General features: G+C 36.8%; 1 protein-coding gene across 2 annotated transcripts in view; it reads right to left on the reverse strand.

Annotated features, from left to right (window-relative positions):
- mtmr14 (myotubularin related protein 14) overlaps nucleotides 1–15,192 on the reverse strand; it is a 71,809-nt gene extending 56,617 nt beyond the window's left edge. For both annotated transcript variants that reach the window (XM_066698381.1, XM_066698380.1), the window contains exons 1-4: nucleotides 14,356–15,192; nucleotides 12,916–13,064; nucleotides 5,420–5,528; nucleotides 5,072–5,147 (exon numbers count right to left, since the gene is read on the reverse strand). In XM_066698381.1, coding sequence (XP_066554478.1) covers nucleotides 5,072–5,147; nucleotides 5,420–5,528; nucleotides 12,916–13,064; nucleotides 14,356–14,487 — 466 coding nt within the window. In that variant the 5' untranslated portion in view covers nucleotides 14,488–15,192. The remainder of the gene's footprint in view (nucleotides 1–5,071; nucleotides 5,148–5,419; nucleotides 5,529–12,915; nucleotides 13,065–14,355) is intronic.
- Nucleotides 15,193–24,750: the final 9,558 nt, after the last annotated feature.

A 24,750-nucleotide genomic window follows, 5' to 3' on the forward strand; every position in this document is an offset into this window, starting at 1 on the left:
CGTAATCGGAATACATTTATAAAAAACAAAAGTAGCCGAGTTCAAGAAGTGAAACAAAATGTACTACACATTCTAATATGGATGACGGATTGAAATTGTTTATTTGTATCCACAGTTCAAACAAAATGGTAATTAAGATTTGCATCAGTTTAATTATCTTGCATATTTATACTTTGCATTTTGTAGTAGTGTACAGGATGAACTCGGCAGGGGGGCATCAGAAATGACTAAGGGGGCACAAGTAAGTCTTTGGTGGGGGAGGGGGTGGGGTTGTGCGGTCAGTATTCGAATTGTGTCTGAGGGCGTGGATGGTGCCAGCAAAGTGCAGTGGGGGGGTGGATGGTGCTGGTGAAGTGCGGTGGGGAGTGGATGGTGCCGGCAAAGCGCGCTGGGTAGGGGGGAGTAAAATTACAGACAATCTGCGGCAACGCACATCACTTTTATAACAAGAATGCACATTACCACAAGACATTTCTACATGGACAATTAATAACCGGATCAAAATATAATGTGAGGGGGCACAATATCCCCCCCTTTGCCCACCGTGGCGCCGGGCCTGATCTTGATACCCTTACATTTTTTACAAACCGACATAAATCAGACATATCAATAATGTGTTAATGTCAAAGAAGGTGTCACGTTCAGTCATTTTAATGCAGGAGTTGGTTTCAGTTTTCTGCTAATCATTGATATAGTGCAAATCGCCCTGGACAAGGGTGTCTGCTAAGAAACAAATAATAATAATAATAATAATAATATAGTGAAACCTATTTTCTTTCAAACTTAAATAGGTACCTTGATTCAGTTTGTTTTAGGCTATAAACACGTTGTATGTTGATATTTTGGTATTATATTAAGTATTTCATTGTTAAGATCACAGAACCAGCTAGGATGCACAGGAACTATTTGTAATGTACTTGGATGTATATTAAATTAAGATAGGATAACTTATTACTGCAAATACAAACTATCGTTCACGTTTTATATCGGGCTGGGCAGTATAACGTAAAAAACGATATACCGGTATTCATTTACTGACCCGTTTGGAATTTTAATATACCTTCATACCGGTATTTAAAAGTTTTGAATAATTTACTATTTATGGTGTCATTGAGTCACAGCATTCAGCTACCAATAAACTGGATAGTGTTCATTTCGGCTACTTGAGACTGCGCTGTCTGACATGAGACGCATCTGATCAAAAAATGTGTATTTTCTACTTGCATGTCAAGCATAATTGTATTACAGTTTAGCACATTTCAAAAATAAAATCTTACCTCCAGATGTTATTTTTTAATTTTAAGTTTAGTCCTCAGAAGCAGACAGTACATTGCCCTGTGGTAGGCACATCTTGTATTACACTTTAATATTTGTTCCATTTTCTTTCTTTGGAAGTGAACAATTGCCTGTACTTCCACGAGTTAAATCCTTGCTCACACACAATGTTGTAAAAGCCGCCACAATAGAGCTGCGTGTTACTGGCTGGGATATCGCTGACTAGCATCTCCATTCTGCTGCTTGTTGTAGAATATCAGGCGCTCTTTGGTGACAGACTGTAAACAAAAACAATGGTGCAAAAATACTACACGCAGGCCCCTTCAGATTCCCTTACACATCTACACTTTAATGTAAATTATGTATAAGTAATCAGTAATCTCTTACTCTTTTAAAAAAGTGTTGGTAATCAGAATACTTGTATGACATGAGTAACGTAGCAGAAATACAAGTATCAAAATTCTGTAATCTGATTACGTAACGCTGCTACTTGTATTCCATTACTCCCCAACCCTGGACATAACTTTACAAAATTCCTGACATGGACTCTACTCACTTTCTGAAAAAGCCAATTGAGCATTTGTTAAGTACAAAGAAATAAGTGGCCTGAGCATCACTACACCAGTATATTCAGTATTTAATAAAACAATGCCTCATCTCGCTGTGCTGATCTGTCATGGGACAAATCCTACAGTGTTGAAGCAGGTGTTCTATCCTTCACGAACTGCAAATGCTGCACACTTGCATTTCCTACCCGATTAGGCTAGGGATTCCCTGACTTCATTAGCAAAATCTGTAAATGGCAGCTGAAAGTGAAAGCAATGTTACTGGTTTGGATGTTTTGTGTGAAAGTGTTGATGTGGACTACAATTCACCCCCACATTCCCTGACATCAGATACAGGAGAGCAGGATGCCATATACACATTTTATTTTATTAATATGCGGTGGGGCGCTGTTGTAATCAAGGGACACTTTGAGACTCCTTAAGTGAAAGAAATTAACCTCATAATCAGGGGATAAAAATAACTTTTTTGGCCACTAGTCAATGTGTCTGGTAGAAGGAAAAGCCACTTGGTATTTTTACCAGCCAAAGGCAAACATCAACAAAAATGCATGAGGGTGCGTAAATGTGTGATGAACATGTTAAAACATGGCATTTATTCAGGTCACTAATTAATTGCCATAACAAAAGCTAATTGCACACCTATATAGACTAGACAGGTGTGTATGAGGGAAAATGATCTGGATAGAAAAACATGCTCCCACACACTGTTTCTACTTGCAAGTGTTATAAGGTCTTTGACAAAAACATTGCATTCTATTGAATTATAACACTTGCTAGTAAAGACGGTGCGGGACCATCTTTTTCAAATTAATCAATCACATATGCAATAACATGGCAGCTAATGGGGATCTGTATAAACACACTAAACTATCACATGAGAAGGGGTGTTATATGGTTACACATTATTGCTCTTCATACTCCTCTTCCTCTTCAGTGCTACTCTGGGTCTCTGCACGTCATTAAAAGGATTTCATAGGCTACATATTCATAGAGTCACAGTCTGTGGTTGGGTAAAAAATATATAATCTCTAGGAATGATGACAGACAGTAACGTCCTTTCCATTGGTCAATGCAATGCCTATCTTCTGCAAAACCTGCATGTCTCTATCGCAAATCGTTTCAACATAAATTAATATGTTGTAATTGTGGCAATTGGTGAATACTTATCTAACACAACAACTTTTTAAAATAAATATCTGTTAAAATACATTATTAGAAGCCGTATGGAAATGGCATAATAACAGCAGACCCGTCAACTCTCACGCACCTCAGACTGTTGTATTATTGTTTCCCGACATTATCACGACTGTGTATTGTCACAATTGCAAATAAGTATAAAGGCTGTGACTATTTGTTTTATAAAGGAATATTTAGCAATTACAGCTGTAATTGCCCGACCAATATGTTTTTATTTTTTATACAGTTTCATTCAATTGCCAGTTTAGCAATGTGAGCTGCAATGAAAATGCCTTAACATTATCGGAATGTTTTCCGGTCACAACAGCGAAATACAAAATGGATAAGACCTATCTAGCTCGCTAATTTATACAATCTACTTGACTAAACAATTGACTTTTCCTCTCCAAACCACACTCAGACTGCCGCTCTGTGTTCGGAAACATAACTGTGCGTTCGAGTTCCAGCGAATACAGAATAAACAGCAATAGCTGGCTGTGTTTGTATTAATGTGTTTGTTGCTCCTCTCTCCTTTTCTGTCATATTATAATTCTGAAACACTTTGATCCAGGTAATTAAAAAGTCAGTAATTATGACTATGAAAAGTAATTCAAAGTCATTATTTTTCCACATCCTTAACCACCTTACATTGCTCTCCATGAAATATGTCCTCCTGGACCGAAAACTGTCCAGATGGCATATATTTAAAAGAAAAACAAAACATGATATTGCGGTTTGCCAAATCAACTAACATACCAACACTACAATGTCAATACATTTATTCGTATTTTGAAACATACGACAAATACTCTATCAGAAACTAAAAGATGAGTTCCCGTACACTTGCTAGATTTACCCGCAACTGGCTAAATTGAGCCACATTTGGCTGGTGCTTAATTATCAGGCATGGCAAAGAATGGTATCAATAGAATAATAATAATGGATACAATATATTACTTTCCATGTATTTCATTATTATTAATAATTTTCTTTGTTCATATGCAGACACTAATATGTTAAAGTCGTTTACTTTTCATTTGTTAATACTGTATTAAATTGCCATAACGTGCAATTACTCTCCCAGTCAGTAACACTGCTAAGGAAGAATGTTGAACTGATCATCAATATGACTTGTTTGTTGCACAGTCATTCAGCCGGCAGATTAATTTTAGCAAAGGTGTAGGGATAATTAACATGCTCATTTATTTTAATTTAGCCGCTAATTTTAAATCTTGTTCAGTCTCAAAATTGTGGTGCCAGGAGGCAACACTACAGATCAGCACATCAGAGAAAAATATGCGTTCTTCCAGGAATTCTGTACAAAATAGCAAGTCTCTCGTTTTAGGGCCTTAATAATGCAAAGATGCTGTTCTTACATACCTGGATGGAACCATATAAAATACACCTATTTACCAGAGTCTCTCTCCCCCCACCCCCGGAGCAATTTTTATTTTTTTTGATAATGGGTTTTCATTAACACTAATGCAGCAAAACACCTTGAGAGACAATGAGCTTGTCCTGGTGTGATGTCACACATAAATTAGCGCACACGCACAGAGGTGTCAATTTCAGACTTGTTTTTAGCGTTAAAACCTACACATAAAAACTATACACATAGTTGTTTTGACCTACCAGCAGTAAAAGTGAATTCTGAAAAGTGAATTCACCCCACCTTTATCGAGGCTTTTCCATTACTGGAGGAGTTGTTTAGTGAGAACAATGTAGCCTACCAAACACTGAATTGTGGACAGCTTTTGGGGCTCACCTAGAAGTATTAAAAAAAAATGTTGTTTCGGGAGATTTCCCCAAAAACCAGGCAGTGGCAGATGGATCCAAAATTCATGCTCTGAGACAGTGGACACAGGAATGTCACTTGAATTGGAAGAGTAGTTGATTGATCTCTCAACTGATTTGGTTTTGAAGCAGAGGTTCACAGAGAGGCCTTTGGTTAAATATTAGTATATTGCTAGATCTTGTGATAGGAATACCTCTGCTCCCTGGAATTCACGTGCAGACAGATATTGCACATCACACACTATACAGAATCATCCTACCTGAAAAAATGTAATTATAGCCAGTACGTCCATATAGCTCTCCCCAGCCAGCCAGGGTGGACGATCGACAGATGTGCTAAAACACAGAAAAGCATACTATTAACTCCACTGCTTAATCTGAGAATTCGTAAGACAATACTACAAAACACTCAAGGTTAGAAACTTTTTGTACAGCTCTATATAGATCTACATCAAGCATTTCCACGTTTTTTAGAAAATGTTTTTCATACACTCAGGTTTTGTTTTTTGAAGTCTGTATAATGCAATCTTAAAAGTCAAGTGAACTCAACTAACATTTTCTTTAAAAAAACAAAAACAATAATACAATCTAGATGGAAGACTACTCACCTTGCCATTGTAGAGGATAACTGGACATACAAATCTCCCCCGACAGCGAGCCATTTTACTGCGATTCACTAGGTCCTGCAGTTTGCCAATCTTGACTGTACTCTCAAACCTAAAATATAAAACTGATTAATTGGACATAAGCATTGAAGTTGTGTAGTTGGGTCTCAATTCAGATTCAAAGTGGTTATTTTGACAACTCTATTTTGCTCAATTATGAAATACAATTAGATGATTTTGAAGCACTTATGCGTACATGCCTTGATAAGGGCACTACATCAATCATAGATTGATTGATTAACCTGGCCAAAGCAACAAATAATAAAAGGAAAAAAAAAGAAAAATCAGATCGCTATTTTGGGAAGCACAGTCATTTTAATTTAATTTTCAATTCAAAATAATAAAGGAAATATCAACTAGCTTATAATGGATATTTCAAATTAAATACAAACATACACAACTGTACATATTGAGATTACAAATCTATTATTCTTGTTTAAAAACACAAAAACACTACCAATGTGGAGAAAATTAACAAAATGATTCAGTTATTGAATTGAAGCCACAGACTGAAAATAACATCTGTATAACATTTTCTACAATGAGCATTTTGTGAAAAGCACAATAGGTGACAGTATTATGAACAAGTACAGTAAGAATTGGGGAAAAAAAATCTAGATTTTGTTTTTCAATTGAAGTTGTGGGGTAGGATGTGTAGATTTATTTTAATGGTTTTAATGCATTTTAATTTCCAGGCTACAGGGTAACAAAAGGTGAAAATGTTAAAGGGGTTCTATAGCACACACACAAACAATACTTTTGGCTATATAAACAAACAAATTATGGAACAGTCTATAATACAGTAGTTTGCCGGGTAGTAGAATTTGGGAACATATTCTGTACCTTTTCAGTTTCACAATACATATCATAATGTTCCGGATCAACACAGACATTATAGCAACACTATTATTTTAGCTTTAAAAAAAAAAAAAAAAAAAAATCTTCTTGCAGGTTTTAATCCTCCCCAAGTAACATCGCCATCACAGTCTTTGGAGAAGTAGATGTTTATTTTATTGTATTCAGCAGAAGGGTCACTCAGCTGACCTGGTGTTTCTGAAATGTCTCTGTTCATCTGTATATTGGAATTAACATTTTATTTATTTATGTCGTCGGTGCAAGGCTGTTGGAATCAGTGTTACGCAGTGTTACTGCATCACCTTGTGGAATTCACCGAGCACACTGTGCTTTGACAGCGGTGTGGTATTACCAGAGTACCACTGAAACTGAAACATCTGATTCAAGGGCAATTGTTGCACATGTTAATTTTAGCCAGTAGCTGTACCCGTTTGTTTTTAAGCTTAGGAATAACAGCTCTGTCAGCCATTTTTTAAGATACCTTTAATAAACATCAATAGCACATTCTACATGAATATGTATTTTTTTTTTTTTTTTTTTTTTAAATAGTTAACTTGACTACACTAATTCATCCCTAGTTTCATTAGGGGTGCACCGATTTAGATTATCCATACCAATATCAGATCTTTTCCCAGTCAAAAGCAAAAATAGAGCAACAACTTTTATTTGGTCTTTAAATAAAACATGTTAGCTATATTCTGCTCAGCGTGAATTTGCTGTCACAATGCTGATTACTGCCAATGAGTATTGTAGGCTCACTCAATGACACACATCGTTTTCATGGAATACAAAAAAAGACTGATCACAGGATTACAGTCCTGCCATTCTGTAACCGATTGCCCTTCTAGCCGATTCTAACACCTAGGCTATGACTAAATACTATTTAATTGTAACCAAATTAAATGAACAGATAGCTAAACAATATAGCCGATTTCATTTTTTTTTTTTTTTTACTATAAAAATCTCTTTTTTAAATTATATAAAGGGTTTCCAACAGCCCTATTCAGGCCAGGCGGGAGCTCCACTGCCTGTTTTCATTTGCTCAGGCTAACCCTTTTGATAATTATGTACCAACTTATGTAAACACAAAGACCACCACCTCATCTCAGCAGGTGTGCATCCAGAACGCTCTCAAAGTCAACAGAGAAAATGGACTCAAGTCATAAATCTGCTGACATGCAACAACAAACAATGGTGGGCGGTCTTCAAATTAGAAAGGCCAGTGAGGAACCTGTGAATTTGACCTACTCAGTCAAGAAGGACAAGAAAGGTGCAAAAAAAGAGTTGGCATGCTCAGTTAAGGAAAAAGGTCCACAAACCTTCACACACACAGGTTCACAGATTGGAGAACACAAAGATCCAACAAGTTCTGAGCAGGATCTGCAGGGATAAGAAATGTGCTGAATTTGCTCTCGATTGAACCTTAGCTTCTAACTTCACCAGTCCTTCATGTGATGCACTTTGTACCTCCAAGAAAGGCCCAACAAAGTCAAAACACTTCGGAAGCTGCTAATCATCTTCATCCAGAATCGAAGATAGCTAGCCTCAAGTTACTGCCAACATATGAATCAGTCATACAAAGTCCATTTGAACAAAGAACTTTAATTGTAATGCATTTTTCAGACATATTTTCATCTAATCAACAGACACCAAACAGTTTGAAACCATCAAATTCTTTCACTGGCCTTGAAAGATGCAGAAGACCTCACAGATGCGTTTTTTCCTGTAGAACAACCTTCTAGCAGTCTTAGGACCAACACTTCACATCTTCGTGGCAGAAGTATACAGATACATATTAAAATAATGGAAGTTCATTAGCCTAATCATGAACTGAACCTACATATATCTGAGTGATATAAATCTGTAAAACATATTATTCCCATTTATTTTATTTAATGTTAAAATGTAATGAGAAATACTGCAACTGTTCATTGTGTGTAATTTTAATTAGCACTGTACACATAAAGATATTCACTATTCCACTGTTAATGATCTTGAAACTAAACTTACCCAAAGTTAATGGTAGATTGACTTGTGTATAGACCCTTATCTAAAGTGAACAATTCTTACAAGTGTAAGTGTGATCGCCAAAGACATTGCAAAATAAGTGGAACTGTAACTATCTTTGTGGACATTAGATAAAAAGGCTGATATTTTGATAAAACAAACCACTAAGGGTATTAGATGTGTGTGTCAGAGTAAAAATACAATTTTTCACTAAATTATTGTAGTCACTAAACCCCCAAAGTATGTCAGGTATTAACGATTAGTATATCTGACTAATTCATTTTCCTCCTCTTGAATTACTAGTTGAGTTGTTGTGTAAATACAATGTGTTATTTTGTAATTCTTTTAACTTTCATCTATTTTTAATACATTTGGGTCCTATTGACTAGGGAACTCCCTATATTGAAATATGTATTTATTATATTACCACTGTATGAACACCAACAATACATATTTTGAAGGTATATTGGCCAATTGTCTGCAAACCTAAGTAAATACAGTACTGTGCAAAAGTTTTAGGCAGGTGTGAAAAAATGCTGTAAAGTAAGAATGCTTTCAAAAATAGACATGTTAATAGATTATATTTATCAATTAACTAAATGCAAAGTCAGTGAACAGAAGAAAAATCTACATCAAATCCATATTTGGTGTGACCACCCTTTGCCTTCAAAACAGCATCAATTCTTCTAGGTACACTTGCACACAGATTTTGAAGGAACTCGGCAAGTAGGTTGTCCCAAACATCTTGGAGAACTAGCCACAGTTCTTCTGTGGATTTAAGCAGCCTCAGTTGCTTCTCTCTCTCCATGTAATCCCAGACAGACTCGATGAGGTTGATCAGGGCTCTGTGGGGGCCATACCGTCACTTCCAGGACTCCTTGTTCTTCTTTATGCTGAAGATAATTCTTAATGACTGTCGCTGTATATTTGGGGTTGTTGTCATGCTGCAGAATAAATGTGGGGCCAATCAGATGCCTCCCTGAAGGTATTGCATGATGGATAAGTATCTGCCTGTACTTCTCAGCATTGAGGAGACCATTAATTCTGACCAATTCTCCCAACTTCATTTGCAGAAATGCAGCCCCAAACTTTCAAGGAACCTCCACCACGCTTCACTGTTGCCTGCAGACATTCATTTGTGTACCACTCTTCAGCCCTTCGACGAACAAACTGCCTTCTGCTACAGCCACATATTTCAAATTTTGACTCATCAGTCAAAATGCCATTTTTCTGCACCCCAGTTCCTCTATATACTTGACTCACTTAGCCTTGTTTCCATGTCGGAGGTATGGCTTTTTGGCCATGAAGGCCACTTCTGACCAGACTTCTCCAGGCAGTAGATGGTATACCAGGGTCCAACTGTTTTCTGCCAATTCTGAGCACTGCTGGACATCTTCCGATTGTGAAGGGAAGTAAGCATGATGTGTCTTTCATCTGCTGCAGTAAGTTTCCTTGGCCGACCACTCAATGTCCTCAATGTTGCCCGTTTCTTTGTGCTTCTTCAAAAGAGCTTGGACAGCACATCTGGAAACCCGTCTGCCTTGAAATTTCTGCCTGGGAGAGACCTTGCTGATGCAGTTTAAGTACCTTGTGTCTTGTTGCTGTGCTCAGTCTTGCCATGGTGTATGACTTTTGACAGTAAACTGTCTTCAGCAACCTCACCTTGTTAGCTGAGTTTGGCTGTTCCTCACTGACTGTATCATCTGACTGTATAATAATTCAAACTGACACCACAGGACTATTTTTAAACCATACCCATAATTGCTTACAGAAAACAGTTTCGTTATGACATTATTTTTTTAAGTAAAATAAAATAAAATGTATATTAAATCACTATAGGAGAAACTGGAGTTTAACTGGGAAATACTAGCAGTTCAATCAAGCTATACCAAGGAAAATGATCTGGGGAGTAATAACCACATAAGCGTTCAGCAAATAAAAAAAGTTTAATAATAATGGTGATTTGTGTGATTTTGTGTTAGTTTAAAGGAGAAAGGAGGGTTAGGGTTTCCATGGCAGTAATTATTTTGACAAAAACCTAAAATGAAAGCATTGCAATAATGTTTCAATAAATAATGATTAGTCAGTAGCTGGAATGTGTCTGATTATTATTCAGTAGATCAGTTTAATTATTGGAGCTTCACAAATTGATTCTGATTGAGAACTAAGTGAGTTCATCATTCAATGTTCCCTTTGAATTTCCCAGGGCAGTAATTATTTGGTTCAGTGAACTTTTCTTGTAAGTATTTGAGTCTTTGCAAGATCATTTCTTATTATTTCTAAATCTTACAATTCGGAAGTTGCTTTGTTGAGGCAATATTTAAGTTCATTACACAGGATATGGATTTCACTGCTCCCTGCAAGGTGGCCATACTTGAGTATTAGCGTAATTATTAACAGTTATTGATTATAATCTCAGGATTCTTTTAATCATCTCAAATTGTCTTTTAATTCGGGCACATTAACTTGTTGATTAAAGAGGAGCACCTACAGATGTATTTAAAGGGGCATGTATCCCTTCTAATACTTCTAATTTAATACTATGTTTTTAATTTACTAGTAGGAACACATAATTAGTCAACTAAAGAGTAGAAGGGGAAAACACAAATAAATCCCAGAAACATGTACACAAAATACTCAGTTCATAACATCAGTTCTAACACATTGTTCTATTACAAATATAATAACATAGTAATAATAATAATAATAATAATTATTATTATTATTATTATTATTATAATTAAAAGGTTAAACTTAACCCTAAACATTTCATTTTCAGTGTAAAAATGTAAGCTATGTATTTGGAATGATATTGGGCAGTTTTCTAGGGCAAGGCATACATATTTTTACTTGAAACCAGCATTGTGGGCCTTACAAGTCAAATATATTGAATTTGGCAATAAACCTCAAAGAATGTCACTATATGCCTTGATCATGTAACTGTCATTATCAGAGACAATTCCAGTCCATTCCATTATGCATTTAAAGTTTTCACAACACCGTGCCACCCATGTAATTAACAGAATACAAATTAACTATCGGCTAATATTGCTTTCAGGTCAGGTTATTTTTGTTATTGTTTTTTATTGTAAATTTACTTACAATAAATTAGGTGCTGGAGGGACATCTAGGGTATAGCAGTTGAATTACAATTGAAATAAAAAAGTCGCAGAAAATGCAGGCCAATAACAGTACTGTATCCTGCTGATTATCACATTAAAGCAGTTGACCAAAAGGCCAGGTTACAAAATCTGTTATTTCATACAGGTTAAATAGCGAGTGATTTACTGCAGTGCATGGAGTTGTGTATTCTTATGTGAAACATAACCTGCAGCAAACAAACCTTCCAAACCTTCTTTTCAACTCTTTAATGTCACCCCTTTTTAACTCCAGCTACATGGCTGTAAGCAGGCTCCCTAAAGAAAACTACCTACTACCATGCATCACTCTGTTGCCGTGTGTATTTGGGGTGCTATTCACGTTGTTCAGACTTCATCTTCACTTCGTCACTCTGCATAGAATCTGACCATTTAGTCAATGAATGCTCAGACTTCCCACAGATTCTGTGCAGAATGACGAAAGTCTGCTTGTCGCATCCTATGTAACACATAGCTTTCAAGTTGAGCATGCACCAGGGGTGAGTGTAGTTTGTTGAGAGGAGGGGTGGGGGTGTGTGTGCACGGAGCATAGTTTGTTCGAAACGCGCCAGACTTTAGAGCTATGTATGCAAACACACACTTCCTAGCATAACAATATTAAATACTGTAACAAAACAAAAAAGCCCACAATAATAAAAAATAGATGACAATAATAGGAAAAGAATGCCCTAATGTATTTTCTGGTTTAATAGGCTATGAGGATTTTAACTTGGAATTAAACTCGCAGTACTTGCTCATGGAGCGGCCACAGCGGGATTCGAACCTGTATCTTCCGCGCCACCGTGCAGAGACCTTACTGCATCACTAAAATGGAGAGGCTTCAGAATAATTTGCATAATTGTTCCTTTTAATGGATACGTGGAGGCAAATGGGTTATGAATTGTACTGCAAACTAAATTATTGAAATATGTAAATTATTACTACAATTATTTACAGTTTATAGTAATACCAGTAACCTTTTCAATTTAAAGATATGACATGATCTACGGTATTACTGCAGCATTTTGAGATTTTTTACAATACTACTGGGTGTTAATTTAATGTATTTTGTCTAATGTCCATAAAAAGATAAACTTCATAAAATCATTAAGTTGCTTAATAAGAAAATATTTCTGGGTAATATTGCATTACCAGCAACAGCCTATCTTTCATTAGTTCTGACCTTTGGTACTTTGTTAGTGGATTTTGTAATAAAAGATTTAAGAACTAATTCAAAGGATACATATAATAAATAAATAAATAAAAATACAATGTACTGTATTACTTTAACAGCAAAACAGTGAAACTTAGGGTTAAATTACATTTAATTAGGTGAAAAAAAATCAATGGTCAAACAACTTGTTCACCTCCTGCATCACATGTACCGACACAAGAAGGATTTAACCTTTTTAAAAACCAGAGGATGTTACTTCAGTATACCTGTCTTTGTCGTGCTCATAGCTCTCGTACTCCAGAAAGACAATCTGTCTGGGGTAGTGGCCACAGACCTCGCCATTGGTATTTTGAATCACACTGTACTTGTAATCCCTGCCGAACAATTCCAAACATCGCTTCTCAATTCTCTCCACCTACAAAAAAACAAAACATTTGTGAACAAAATGTGTAATAGTTTCCCCTCCAATTTCAATGACAAGCACCCTGTACAGGGAGTAAATACTACACCAAAGGTTCTCAACCCTGATCCAGCACTACCGCAGTGCTTTTTTATTTTTGTTGCAGCTAAGCTCTCAATACCTTCATTAAATCATTAATAATTTGAAATCAGATTATATATATATATATATATATAAACGTCTATATAAGCAAATATATTTTAATGAAGTTTGCAAAGAAGTAATTTAGAGCTCAGCTGGAACAAAAACCTGCAAACACAAGGTACTCCAAGAACACAGTTCCAAATCAGAAAACGGTTTATTTTGTAATGCACTGGAATGACCATGAAGTATGTTCTAACTGTATATTTATCTGTTAAAAATGTATTACTTATTATATAGCTATTTGATTCATAGTTCTAGAGTTCCAATGTTCTCTGAGATCTTTACCCCAAAGCAAGTGTAAAATTTGGCATTTAAATTAAGAATATTCTTTGATAGAGAAAACTTAACCTTATTTTAATTCAGGTAAACACCAGGACTAATAAACATAGCTGTGTTTAACTGTAATAAAAAGGAAGCTCAAGGATCCTTTAGAATAAATGTAAACTGACTATCCTCTTTTGCTGACATCCCAGAACAACAGATTAAAGGTTAACTACACTAACTCAACAAAGCTTTCAAAACACATGTTCAGAAATCAAACAAAACTGCAACAGTTCTTTAATTCTTCTATTCATTGTTTGCGTTACACAACTCCAGAGTACTAGTATTAGTATTAGTAGGAACTGATGTACTGTTTTGACTTGGTTAAGATACTTGCCTTAACTATTGAAATTAGACTTGTCAAAATAGCAATGCTGTTATGTGTTGACAAAAGAAGTATAATCCCTACATTGCAGTGTATTTCTCACCTCTCAAAAAATCTGTGTTCGATCTAAACTGTTTTAGATGTTTCAGATGTTTAAGATATGAATAAGACACTGAAAGAATAAAGTCAAATTATGTCAAATAGTGTAAACAAGGTTTCATATTAAATGCTTTTGATTAGAAATATTGATGCTGAAGTTACAATCACGACTCTGCACAAATGTCAACACACTGGTTTTCCTGTGAAGTGCTTAAAACGAAACCAAATTATTATTATTATTCAACATTAAAATAAACTTCATACTCCATTCATTTGCAGACTACAGACTTTAAAATTAGATAATATATCCGTACAAAACTCACATGGATTTTAAACTAACTAGAACAAAGAGCATACCTTGGAATTTACTTCTTTAGCTCGATACTGAAATTTGGAGAAATAATCTATCAACTCTGCGATTTCCTCACTCCGTTTTCCCGAGATGCCCGAAGCAGTCAAGACGTCTGAGGAGGACAGGGAGGCGGCCATGCTTGTCCGGGCTGCAGCGGCGACTCCACCGGTCGGCTCTATCCGGACTCGACCTCCCTCAAATACCGCTGCACCCTGGGACCGGGAAGACCCACCAGGCCATCCCTTCCCCACCAACTTCTTCCTGACCGCCCGCTTCAAGGGGCCAGAGCCGGGTATCCCGCCCGGATTCAGGGCACCGGAAAAATCAACCTCACTATGAAATCGGTGCAATAATAAAATAAAAAGAAATGAACAGTTCTGGTTGTGGTAAAATCCAAGAGGGCTACGTATCCCACACAATAGCTTTGCCTTTGAATATGCCAAAATAACTGAACAGTCTTTTGACAGATATCAGAATAACATACAATCCAGAGCAAAACACGACAATCGGCACACGGAACTTCAGTGTAGCGACATGTCAGCCCAGGACATCAAACTGACGAGGTTCATGAAAAAACAATCCATTGTAACAGGCTGGAGAGCTCCGTTCGCCGGTAACCAGACTTGGGAAAACTCCAGGATTCCCGGCCTGGTCACCTATTTCAATGTCATGTCTTAATTTCTTAATCGTTTTCTGAGCGGAAATGGGTAGAAGGATGTCTGCAGTTCCTAAATATTGTATGCCGCTACGGGAAAACAAGTGTATGAGACTAAAAGTACTACCGTATCTCAGCTTAAAGCACTCAAACTGATACAGATTACAGCAACTGGTAAACAGGAAGTTCACACAGTCACATGACTGCCACCACCCCTTCCAGCTGTGAAGTGTCTGGAGGAGGACAACCACTTCCTGGAGTCATTTCTGTGGTTAAGAAAATGTGTAGTTATGCTGTGTTTTGTAGTCGTTGTTCTACACGCAACAAACCATGTTACCATTCTGGGTAGATAATTATGTAATGGGTAAAACATATCTTTCCAGCATTTTCTCTTCACAGATAAAGTAATGTATTTAGGCAACCGTTGTCTCGTAAAATTAGTTGACCTGAGTTGATCCAGCTGTTGGAATTCAACAAGGGGTTCCATAGAGGAGCGCTTCACAGCATAGTATTAGTATAGCAGGCGGTCTGAAAAATAAGTATGAATTAAAGCATATAACAAGCTGTTTTCGTATAAAATATAAAACATATAATGAAGTATCTAACATGTGTATGTGTGTTCGGTTTACCGAAAACGTGTAAAAGTAATATAACAAATTAATGGAAGTCACTATTGAAAAACGTATTCAAATAGCTACGTATGGTAGCTATGTTAGGCTTTTGAGAAGCCTGCAAAATAACTTAAAGTAACGAATACTTTTTAAATAATTATTCTGTAATTACTGAAAATACTATATTTTACGTTTGCATACTTACATCTTTATAACACTTACTTTGTATTAAACATTTGTATTTTTAAATTCATTGATTGCAAGGAATAATTAATGGGAAATCCCATAGCCTTAAAAAAATACATGAAAATGGGCCACTTTAGCTCCTCCACCCAAACCATCGTATGAATATGTGCAGATGCAGCCAAAGCCTTTGTTTGCACTTCTTGTCCTAGTAAACAAAGCTGTGCCCAACACAATGTTAATATGTATTTATTAGTTATATAATTTTTTCACAGTTGTTAATAAGCTACATGTTAATTGTTTAAAGTGAACATACAGTGGATTGCATATGTATTCACCTCACAAGGACTTTTTCACATTTTATGTTACAATTGGGAATGAAATTTGATTTAATGTGTATTATCTCCCTTTGGTTAATACCACATACACAACACCTTGAAGGTGCAACATATTTTTAATTGAGAAACAAAACATAAATAACTGAAATGTGTTAGTCAATACTTGACAGAACACAGCTGTCTCTACCAGCTTTGCACATCTGGTTACTGTACTTTTTACCCATTCTTCTTGGCTAAATTGCTCAAGCTCTTTCAAGCTGGATGGGCACCATTGGTTAACAGCAACTTTCGAATCTTGACATAGATTCTGAATTGGATTGAGGTCTGGGCTTTGATTGTGCCATTCTAGGACCTTCAGCTTCTTGTTTTAAACCACTTAAATGTAGCCTTGGCTGTGTGTTTAGGATCATTGTCTTGCTGAAAGGTAAACCTCTGCCCCAGTTCAAGGTCTCTTGCAGACTGAAGCAGGTTTTCCTCTAGGATTTTCCTATATTTGGCTCCATCCATCTTGCCCTCAATTTTGACATGTTTCCCAGTCCCTGCTGATGAAAAGCATCGCCCTATCATGATGCTGCCAGCACCATGCTTTATCATAGGGAAGGTGTTCTCAGGGAGGAGGAGCCTCAGAGTTTCATTCTGCAGTCAGCGATTGCATTCAAATAATCTCTCTGCTCTCTAATATGTGTTTTTTATGGTTAATTTAACTGTTTACGGTTTACGCCTGAATTTTTATGATGGCATCGAATAGGGACGCTTCTGCTTCAACATTTATCTAGACTTACGTTGCCAGTCTCGGAAACATTGACGACGTAACTTCAGGGGATGACTGTACATAATTATTTGGACATTCTTTATATATATTTTTTATTTTGCACATTACAACAATGAGGACTATATAAATATAGGCCTGTGTAAGTTTTCATCTATGGCATGGTAAAGTTGTGCACTCTACATATTGCAGCCTGAACACTAAAATTATTATCATCTGGCCTTTCCACAAGGGAACCTGACTGCTTCTGATGAACTCATTCACTTCACTGGTCAATAATGCTTCACTCAAGATAAATGTAGGCCAAAATATTAAATGGAACACTGATATTTTACATTTATGTTATTGAATTTCGCCTTTATTTATGACCAGACATACATTTATATTGACTCTAGCATAAGGGAATGTATAGTAATGATTCAGTCATGACTGGCCAACCATTATGTTTTTGTTAAAAAAATAAAAATACAATTTAAAAATGACCTACATTTATAAAAGGCCATTTCTGTGGGACTTTTGCACCCCATGTGTTTTAATATGTATGCTCCAATTCACAGCTTGTAGGTGAACAAATGCTTTCTGATAATGGGTTATACCAAGCTAGCTTTCAATGCTGCTGCATTGGTTACATTAGATATTTGAACTCTCCCAGGTGCCTCTCCATTGCGGCTGAAAACATTTATCACTCCATTGCAAAACCAAGCGTGAGCAGAAGGGGGGGGGGTAGCTAGGCTGTTTGCTTGATGGAGTGTGTAATGATAAAATCACCATCAGCCTCTAACAGCAGTTCACCACGGTACATCTGGGTCACCATGATTCTGTGTAACCACTTCTACTTAAGTCTCATAACTACCCATTAAAAATAAAACATAAATAATGCATTGTGGCTCCATTTCCAAGAAAGCCAAGTTTAAGTCTGTAGGAAGCCCAGCTTAGAACTGATTTTATGTAAGAATTTCATAGTGGATTACTATAATCTATTTTTACCCTTGTGGTGCAGACTTAATGCCCTGTGCTGAGTATTGTAACTAAATGTTTTGTTGTATAATAACCTGTGAAGAAAAAAAAACAACAGTGTGTACTGTGTGTCCAGTTTACAGTTCTGGGTAATCCCAGAAGTACCTGCAGTGGCTAGTGTATCCTCTTTTCTGTAGTCATTCAACTAGAGGTGGTGTAATGCAGCTACAAGTTATTTTATTTATAAATATTTATTTACGTTTTTCCTTTCACTGGAGTCAGTGTATTGGTCACCCATGACACATACACAGACCTACACTGCATGGCTGCTATAAATTGATGAAATGTGGAAGTGATTCTAAGATTTAAATGTAGTCTTTATTTGTTTGATGTTGAAGCTTTATTTTTCACACCATACCCCAAAGGTAAAAATTGTTCTCCCAGGAGTTTTCTTATGGAGATTGAAACTGACGATGTGAGCTGCTTAAAATATTATTACGTTTTTTCTTTCATTTGGCAGGGCCCTGCTGGTGCCTACAGCATCTCTTTCATGATTTGCTTTGACTTTGTATTTTCAATTAGTTAATGATGCCTCTCGCATTACAAATTACTATGTTTAAATCACTGCTTTAAGAATGTAAGCCCTTAAACAATGATTATTTGAGTAGAATACAAATAGTCAGGTGTTAATACCTTTTTATATAAAAATCTCAAAAGGTAGGTTCAGAAATAGGAAATGGATTCTCATCAAGGAGAATCTTTTAACTAAAAGTATAGGAAGACAATATAGGGCCTATTCAAATAATGATTATGCAGAAAAACAATGATAAATGTTAAGAGTAAAATAAGATTCCTTGTTTTTTTTGTTTTGTTTGTCCTGAAGCAAATGTTTGGTAGTTTCTTTTGAACACTGCCTTATGCATTGATCAGTAATTTGTCATGATAAATTAGATATTCCCACTAGGGAAAATAAACATATACATATAGTCTCATTACAAGATACATTTACTGAGATGTCTACTTCAGCCCTTTTGATCTCATGCTAATTCCAACAGAGACCAAATAGAGTCTACTCTAATAGAGTATACTTTACTCAACTCTGTTTAGCAGATGGTCAGTGTGTTGATATGTGAATGTGCTAAAGATGGTGATTTTTTCTATATGTCAGGGGTGAAAGGACCCTTAACCCAACGGTGGGGAACCTGTGGCCTGTGGCTGCCTGCAATTTGTCTTTGCTCTTCCCTCTGCTTATACAGCTGCTCCCATTTTAAGCTCACTGGCTTGTTATGGGGAAATAGGATGCAGGTTTAGAAACCTGTGGAGCAAGCTAAGACGGTGCCCAATCGCAGCTCAGTTGTGTCCAGTAAATGATTGTTATTTATTATTATGTATTTATTTATTAGCAGACACCCTTATCCAGGGTGACTTTACACAAGAAACATTTTAAAGCATCACAAAACTGCAGTAGTACAATCAATACAAAATACAAGAAGCATACATCCTAATACAATGAGGTAACAAGTAAGGTATAATACAGTTAAGTCCTAGGTGTGTGCTAAGGGAAGGAGGCATAGGAGAAGGTACAGTAAAACTACAGAAGTGATATCAAAAATATTAGAGCACAGTTTGAAACAAAACATGCAATTAATCAAATAATCCATCCAATAATCAAACAAACAAACATGAATTAGAAAAGAAAGACACATCAAACCATTACACAATAACTGTGAATAATAATTATAATAATAAATAAAACAAATCAACCAATTTGTGTAAAATGAGCCCTTTGTCATTGACATTCACTTTATTATGTCCACTTTTTTACATTGCAAATGTTTTTTTTTTCCTTTTTTTTTCAAATGTTTTTGGTTTGTTTTATGTATCACTTGTATTATTTAATTTCCTAGAGGACTTTCTCCCTTTGTTTTGCACTGAGCAGTTTAGAAACCAATTGTGCCCATCTGTTTGTAATTAGTTTGTCTGTGTCATTCCGTTCAACTGCTATTTAAAATCCCTGATACTTAGTAGCTGGCTGAGATTTAAAAGGAAATACACCTGCAGAGTTCAGTGAGGAGACAAAGTGCAAGGAAGTGTGGGGTGTTTGTAGTAGACTGCAGGCGTAATATAAAGTTACACAGAGGATGCAGAAGTGGAAGAAGGGGGGCACAGTGTATATCATACCCCTGGCTGCCACATGCTGAAGGGTAGAGCTAAGACTGATACTTGTACTCCTTTGACTGTTGGAGAGCACGATGTGCTGTTATATATACCATTTCACCTCCACCTCCATGTATTAACAACATTATCAATGTTGGATAGGATCTGGAACACAATAAGCATATCCCATGAGAAAATGAATCTGCATATCTAGAGTCTAGATAATATAACTGTTGCAATGTTCTCTGAATAATTATTAAAGAAGGGTGAAGTTAAATCTCTCCAGTAGATGCTCCAAATTATATGATATAATTAACTTTAGCAGTTCCTGGGTCTGTTAAGCCATAAAGACCTGTGGCTAAAAGACAGTTGACTGGGGTTATATTAATGTGATATTCTAACAGCTCTATAATTTCAGTCCTGACCTTGTCCCAGAATTGTATTGCTTTAGGACATGCCAAAGAAGATGTTTATAAGTACCAGTATTACACTTGGGGCATATTGGTGGAAATGTCCTAACATTTTATTCTTATTAGCGGACAGTAAACTAGTGGGAAATCCCTTTCCTATGTCTTTTAACCCATCCAAATTACTCTGACAATGATCATAAAAAGCATTATAGAACCGAGACATTTGTATTTTTTTTAGTTAGTTAGTCAAGATAAAGTTCCTTATTTGTTAATATCTGAAGAAATTATAATTTTGAATAATAATAATAATAATAATTACTGAATTGCTACTTAATACAATTGAACAACAGTTGTCTTTGATCATAGTAATGGTAAATGATTCCCTATAAACACCAAGTCCAAGTGGTGCACCCGATCCTCGAGACTCTACATGGTAGAAGAAACTTTTATGCAGTTGAGGTGAGGGGGGGCCACCCCTGTAGCTCCTAGAAACAAAGGCACATGCATGTGTTTTCACCCCCCATTGTAGTCTATGGAACAACTACCTCAAATCGCCGCTTGAGGCATAAAAATGCTGCTTTATCCTATGCTTTCCCGGCCCCCAAGAAGCCGCTATTCACTTGCTTTTTCCTTAGTCTCTCAGTTCCGTGTGTTACAGCTCTCCATTTGTCACCTCTCATTTGATCCCATCGAGGGGGAAATGGATAGGCTACATTGTAAACATGTGTTGTCTTGAAGGAGCCTTTATTTATATATTTCTGTATTTATTTATGTATGTATACAGTATGTAGTGTATTTAAGACAACATAAAAGAATGAGGACAGGTTAATTTTGCCTGTATTGTGCTCTGTATGGAAACTAGGCACTGCTTCCAGATGCTGCAATACACCTGCTTCAACCTGACTTCTTTCAGCTCCCAGGTGCCGCACCCACAACGCTTTAACCCACTTGCTCCTAGTTTCCAGAAGCCGATATGCCCTTGCTTAAACCTTACATCTCACAGCTTCCAGGTGCCGCACACGGCATGCTTTAGCCCACTGGCTCCACACCCAAAGAAGCCGCTATTCACTTGCTTAATCCTTATTCTCTCAGCTCTGTGTGTTACAGCTCTCCATTTGTCGCATTTCATTTGATCCCATCGAAGGGCAAATGGATAGGCTAGTTTGAACATGTGACACATTTATTTATATATTTATGCATTTATGTATGTATTATATTTAGTGTATTTAAGACAACATAATAGAATGAGGACAGGTTCATGTAGCCTGTATTGCGCTCTGTATGGAAACTACCGTCACCCTGAGGGGGTTCTCGGCGAAAATCTAGGTGGCAAAGTGGTCCCTGGGTCAAAAAAGTTTGGGAACCCCTGCTTTAACCCACCGGCTCCGCGCTTCCAGAAGCCGTTATTCACTTGCTTTAGCCGAATTCTCTGCATTTGTTGCCTTTCATTTGATCTCATGGAGAGGCAGATGGATAGGCTACATTTTAAACATGTGATGTCTTGAAGGAGCCTTTATTCATACATTTGTGCCGCTTGCAGAAGCCGCAATACACCTGCTTCAGCCTTATTTCACTCAGCTCCCAGGGGCCGCACACCACATGTTTTAACCCTCCAGTATGGGGCCGTGTGGTCAGCCATGTTTGATGAGAATGGAGAATCGATAGTGCAATGATCATCTAGGATGCCTGATCTACGCGTTGAGTCCATGTGAAAACACTGTCAAAAAGAACTGCAAGCGTGTAGAGAGAACTGCAAATGTGTAAACGAGATTGAACAAGCGCAGACAGAACTGCAAATGTGTAAACGAAACTGCAAATATGTAAACGATATTAAATGAGCGCAGAATTGAATTGTAAGCGTAAAATAAAAACCGTAAGTATAGTTTTGCACGTACAAGTTTTATTTCTATGCTCGCTCATTTTGACAGTGAATTGACTCCATACTTTTTTCACACATTTAACTTAAGACAGGGACTCCAGTGGCTCTTGCTTTAACATTATTTCCTTTCAATTTTTTATTTTTTTGCTTTTGATATCATTTTGTTTACAATTCTATACATTTTGCTTTCAATTATTTTATTTTTGATCCCAACATTCTCATCTTTATGATTCTCAACTTTATTTGTTTTGTTTACAATATTTTTTATTTTGAATTAGTTATTTATGGTGCTAATTTTAGCCCATAGGGATTAGTGGTAGTAGTTACATAGACTACAATGGGGGTCTATATCGTGAAGGCTCAATGCATGTGCCTTTGTCTCCGGGAGCTACAGGGGCACCCCCGCCCCCTTCGATTGCATAAAAATTTCTTCTAATAGGCACTTCAATGCATGTACAATCTCGAGGATCGGTGATTGGGGAAACCCTTCCTTGCCCTAGCTAGATATTTATATAATTACTTTTCCATACTCATACAGTGTCTATTTTTGGTAAGATAAAGCCTTGGGAGTCTTCAATTTGAGAAAGGTATCTGATGCCAGTCTACTAAGCATTTTCCTTCTTTTGAAGTCTGAGAATAATAGACCCCCTTATGCCTTCATTGTCTCCCAAAGTATACAGGGATTGGTTTCTGAATTAGCATTTATTCTAAATTATCTAATTTTGAGCTGCAAATTCAGGGTTTTTCAGTAGTAAACCATCAGACTTCCAATTTCTAGAGCGTGAAACTGTTATTTGTCAAATCAAGATAGACAGGTGCTTGGTGTGACATATGTGTGACATATGAATCGAGCCAATTGTACAGGTAATTGCTAGATATAAGGTTTGATACAGAAGGAAGAAATAATCTACTCTAGAGAATGAGGGAATGGAACAGAAAGTATAATCCTTATCAATGGGATGTAGATTTCTCCAGACATAACAAACTTGAATGCCATTTAGCTTATCAATCAGAGAGGAAGTTTTTCACTATTAAGATGTGGCGTGGTTCCTCTTTTATAAAGGAATTAAACAAACACTGTTAACCTGTTATCTGCAAACTTGTGTCTGCAACATGCATCCACTCTAACTCTAACTCAGGCAGAGCTATCTTTTCATTTGCGAGGAAGCTAATTTAATTCATGATTAAAAATAAATAAATGTGCAATCAAATGATTATAGCATATATACAGCTCTGGAAAAAATTAAGAGACCACTGCAAAATAATCAGTTTCTCTGGTTTTACTATTTATAGGTATGTGTTTGGGTAAAATGAACATTTTTGTTTTATTCTATAAACTACTGACAACATTTCACCCAAATTCCAAATAAAAATATGGTAATTTAGAGCATTTTTTAAAAGACGCAGTGTTGTCAGACCTTGAATAATGCAACAAAAAAAAAGTTCATATTCAATTTTAAACAACACAATGCTAATGTTTAAACTTAGGAAGAGTTCAGGAATCAATATTTGGTGGAATAACCCTGATTTTCAATCACAGCTTTCATGCTTTCATGCTCTCCACCAGTCTTTCACATTGATGTTGAGTGACTTTATGCCACTCCTGGAGCAATAATTCAAGCAACTTGGCTTTGTTTGACGGCTTGGGACCATCCATCTTCCTCTTGATCACATTCCAGAGGTTTTCAATGGGGTTCAGGTCTGGCGATTGGGCTGGCCATGACAGGGTCCCCCAGATCATCACCAATCCTGCACCAAATTTCACAGTGGGTGCGGGATACTGTGGCTTGTAGGCCTCTCCAGGTCTCCATCTAACCATTAGACGGCCAGGTGTTGGGCAAAGCTGAAAATTGAACTCATCAGAGAAGATGACCTTACTCTAGTCCTCTACAGTGCAATCCATGGTCTTTTGCAAACCTCAGCCTAGCTCTTCTTTGCTTCTCATTGATGAAGGGCATTTTTCAAGCTTTGCACGACTTCAGCCCTGCCCCTAGGAGCCTGTTTTGAACTGTCCTCGCCGGGCACTACACCCCAGCTGCCCTTTGCCATTCTTTTTGTAGGTCACTTGATGTCATCCTATGGTTGTTGAGTGACATTCGAATGAGTTGGCGGTCATCCCGGTCAGTGGAGGGTCATTTTCACCCTCTGACGGTCTGTAGCTTTGTTGTCCCCAGTGTCTTCTGCTTGACCTTGTTCTTATGAACTGCCGTCTTTTAAATTTTAAGGATGGAAGCAACCCAATGCTCACTGTATCCCTCTGCCAGTAAAGCCAGAATTGAACCCTTATTTTCCTCACTCAAAACTTTGCCTTTCATCTCTTTTCAAATGGTTAATAGTTATGTTTTGATTCCAATTACTTTTGAGGTACTACTAGCACTGTTTTTGCCATTCCAGCTATTCCTATTGCAAGAGGATAGTGATGACCACAGCAGTGGTTTTCA

Source organism: Amia ocellicauda, chromosome 3 (assembly GCF_036373705.1).
Source record: "Amia ocellicauda isolate fAmiCal2 chromosome 3, fAmiCal2.hap1, whole genome shotgun sequence".
In the NCBI taxonomy this organism is placed as follows: Eukaryota; Metazoa; Chordata; class Actinopteri; order Amiiformes; family Amiidae; genus Amia; species Amia ocellicauda.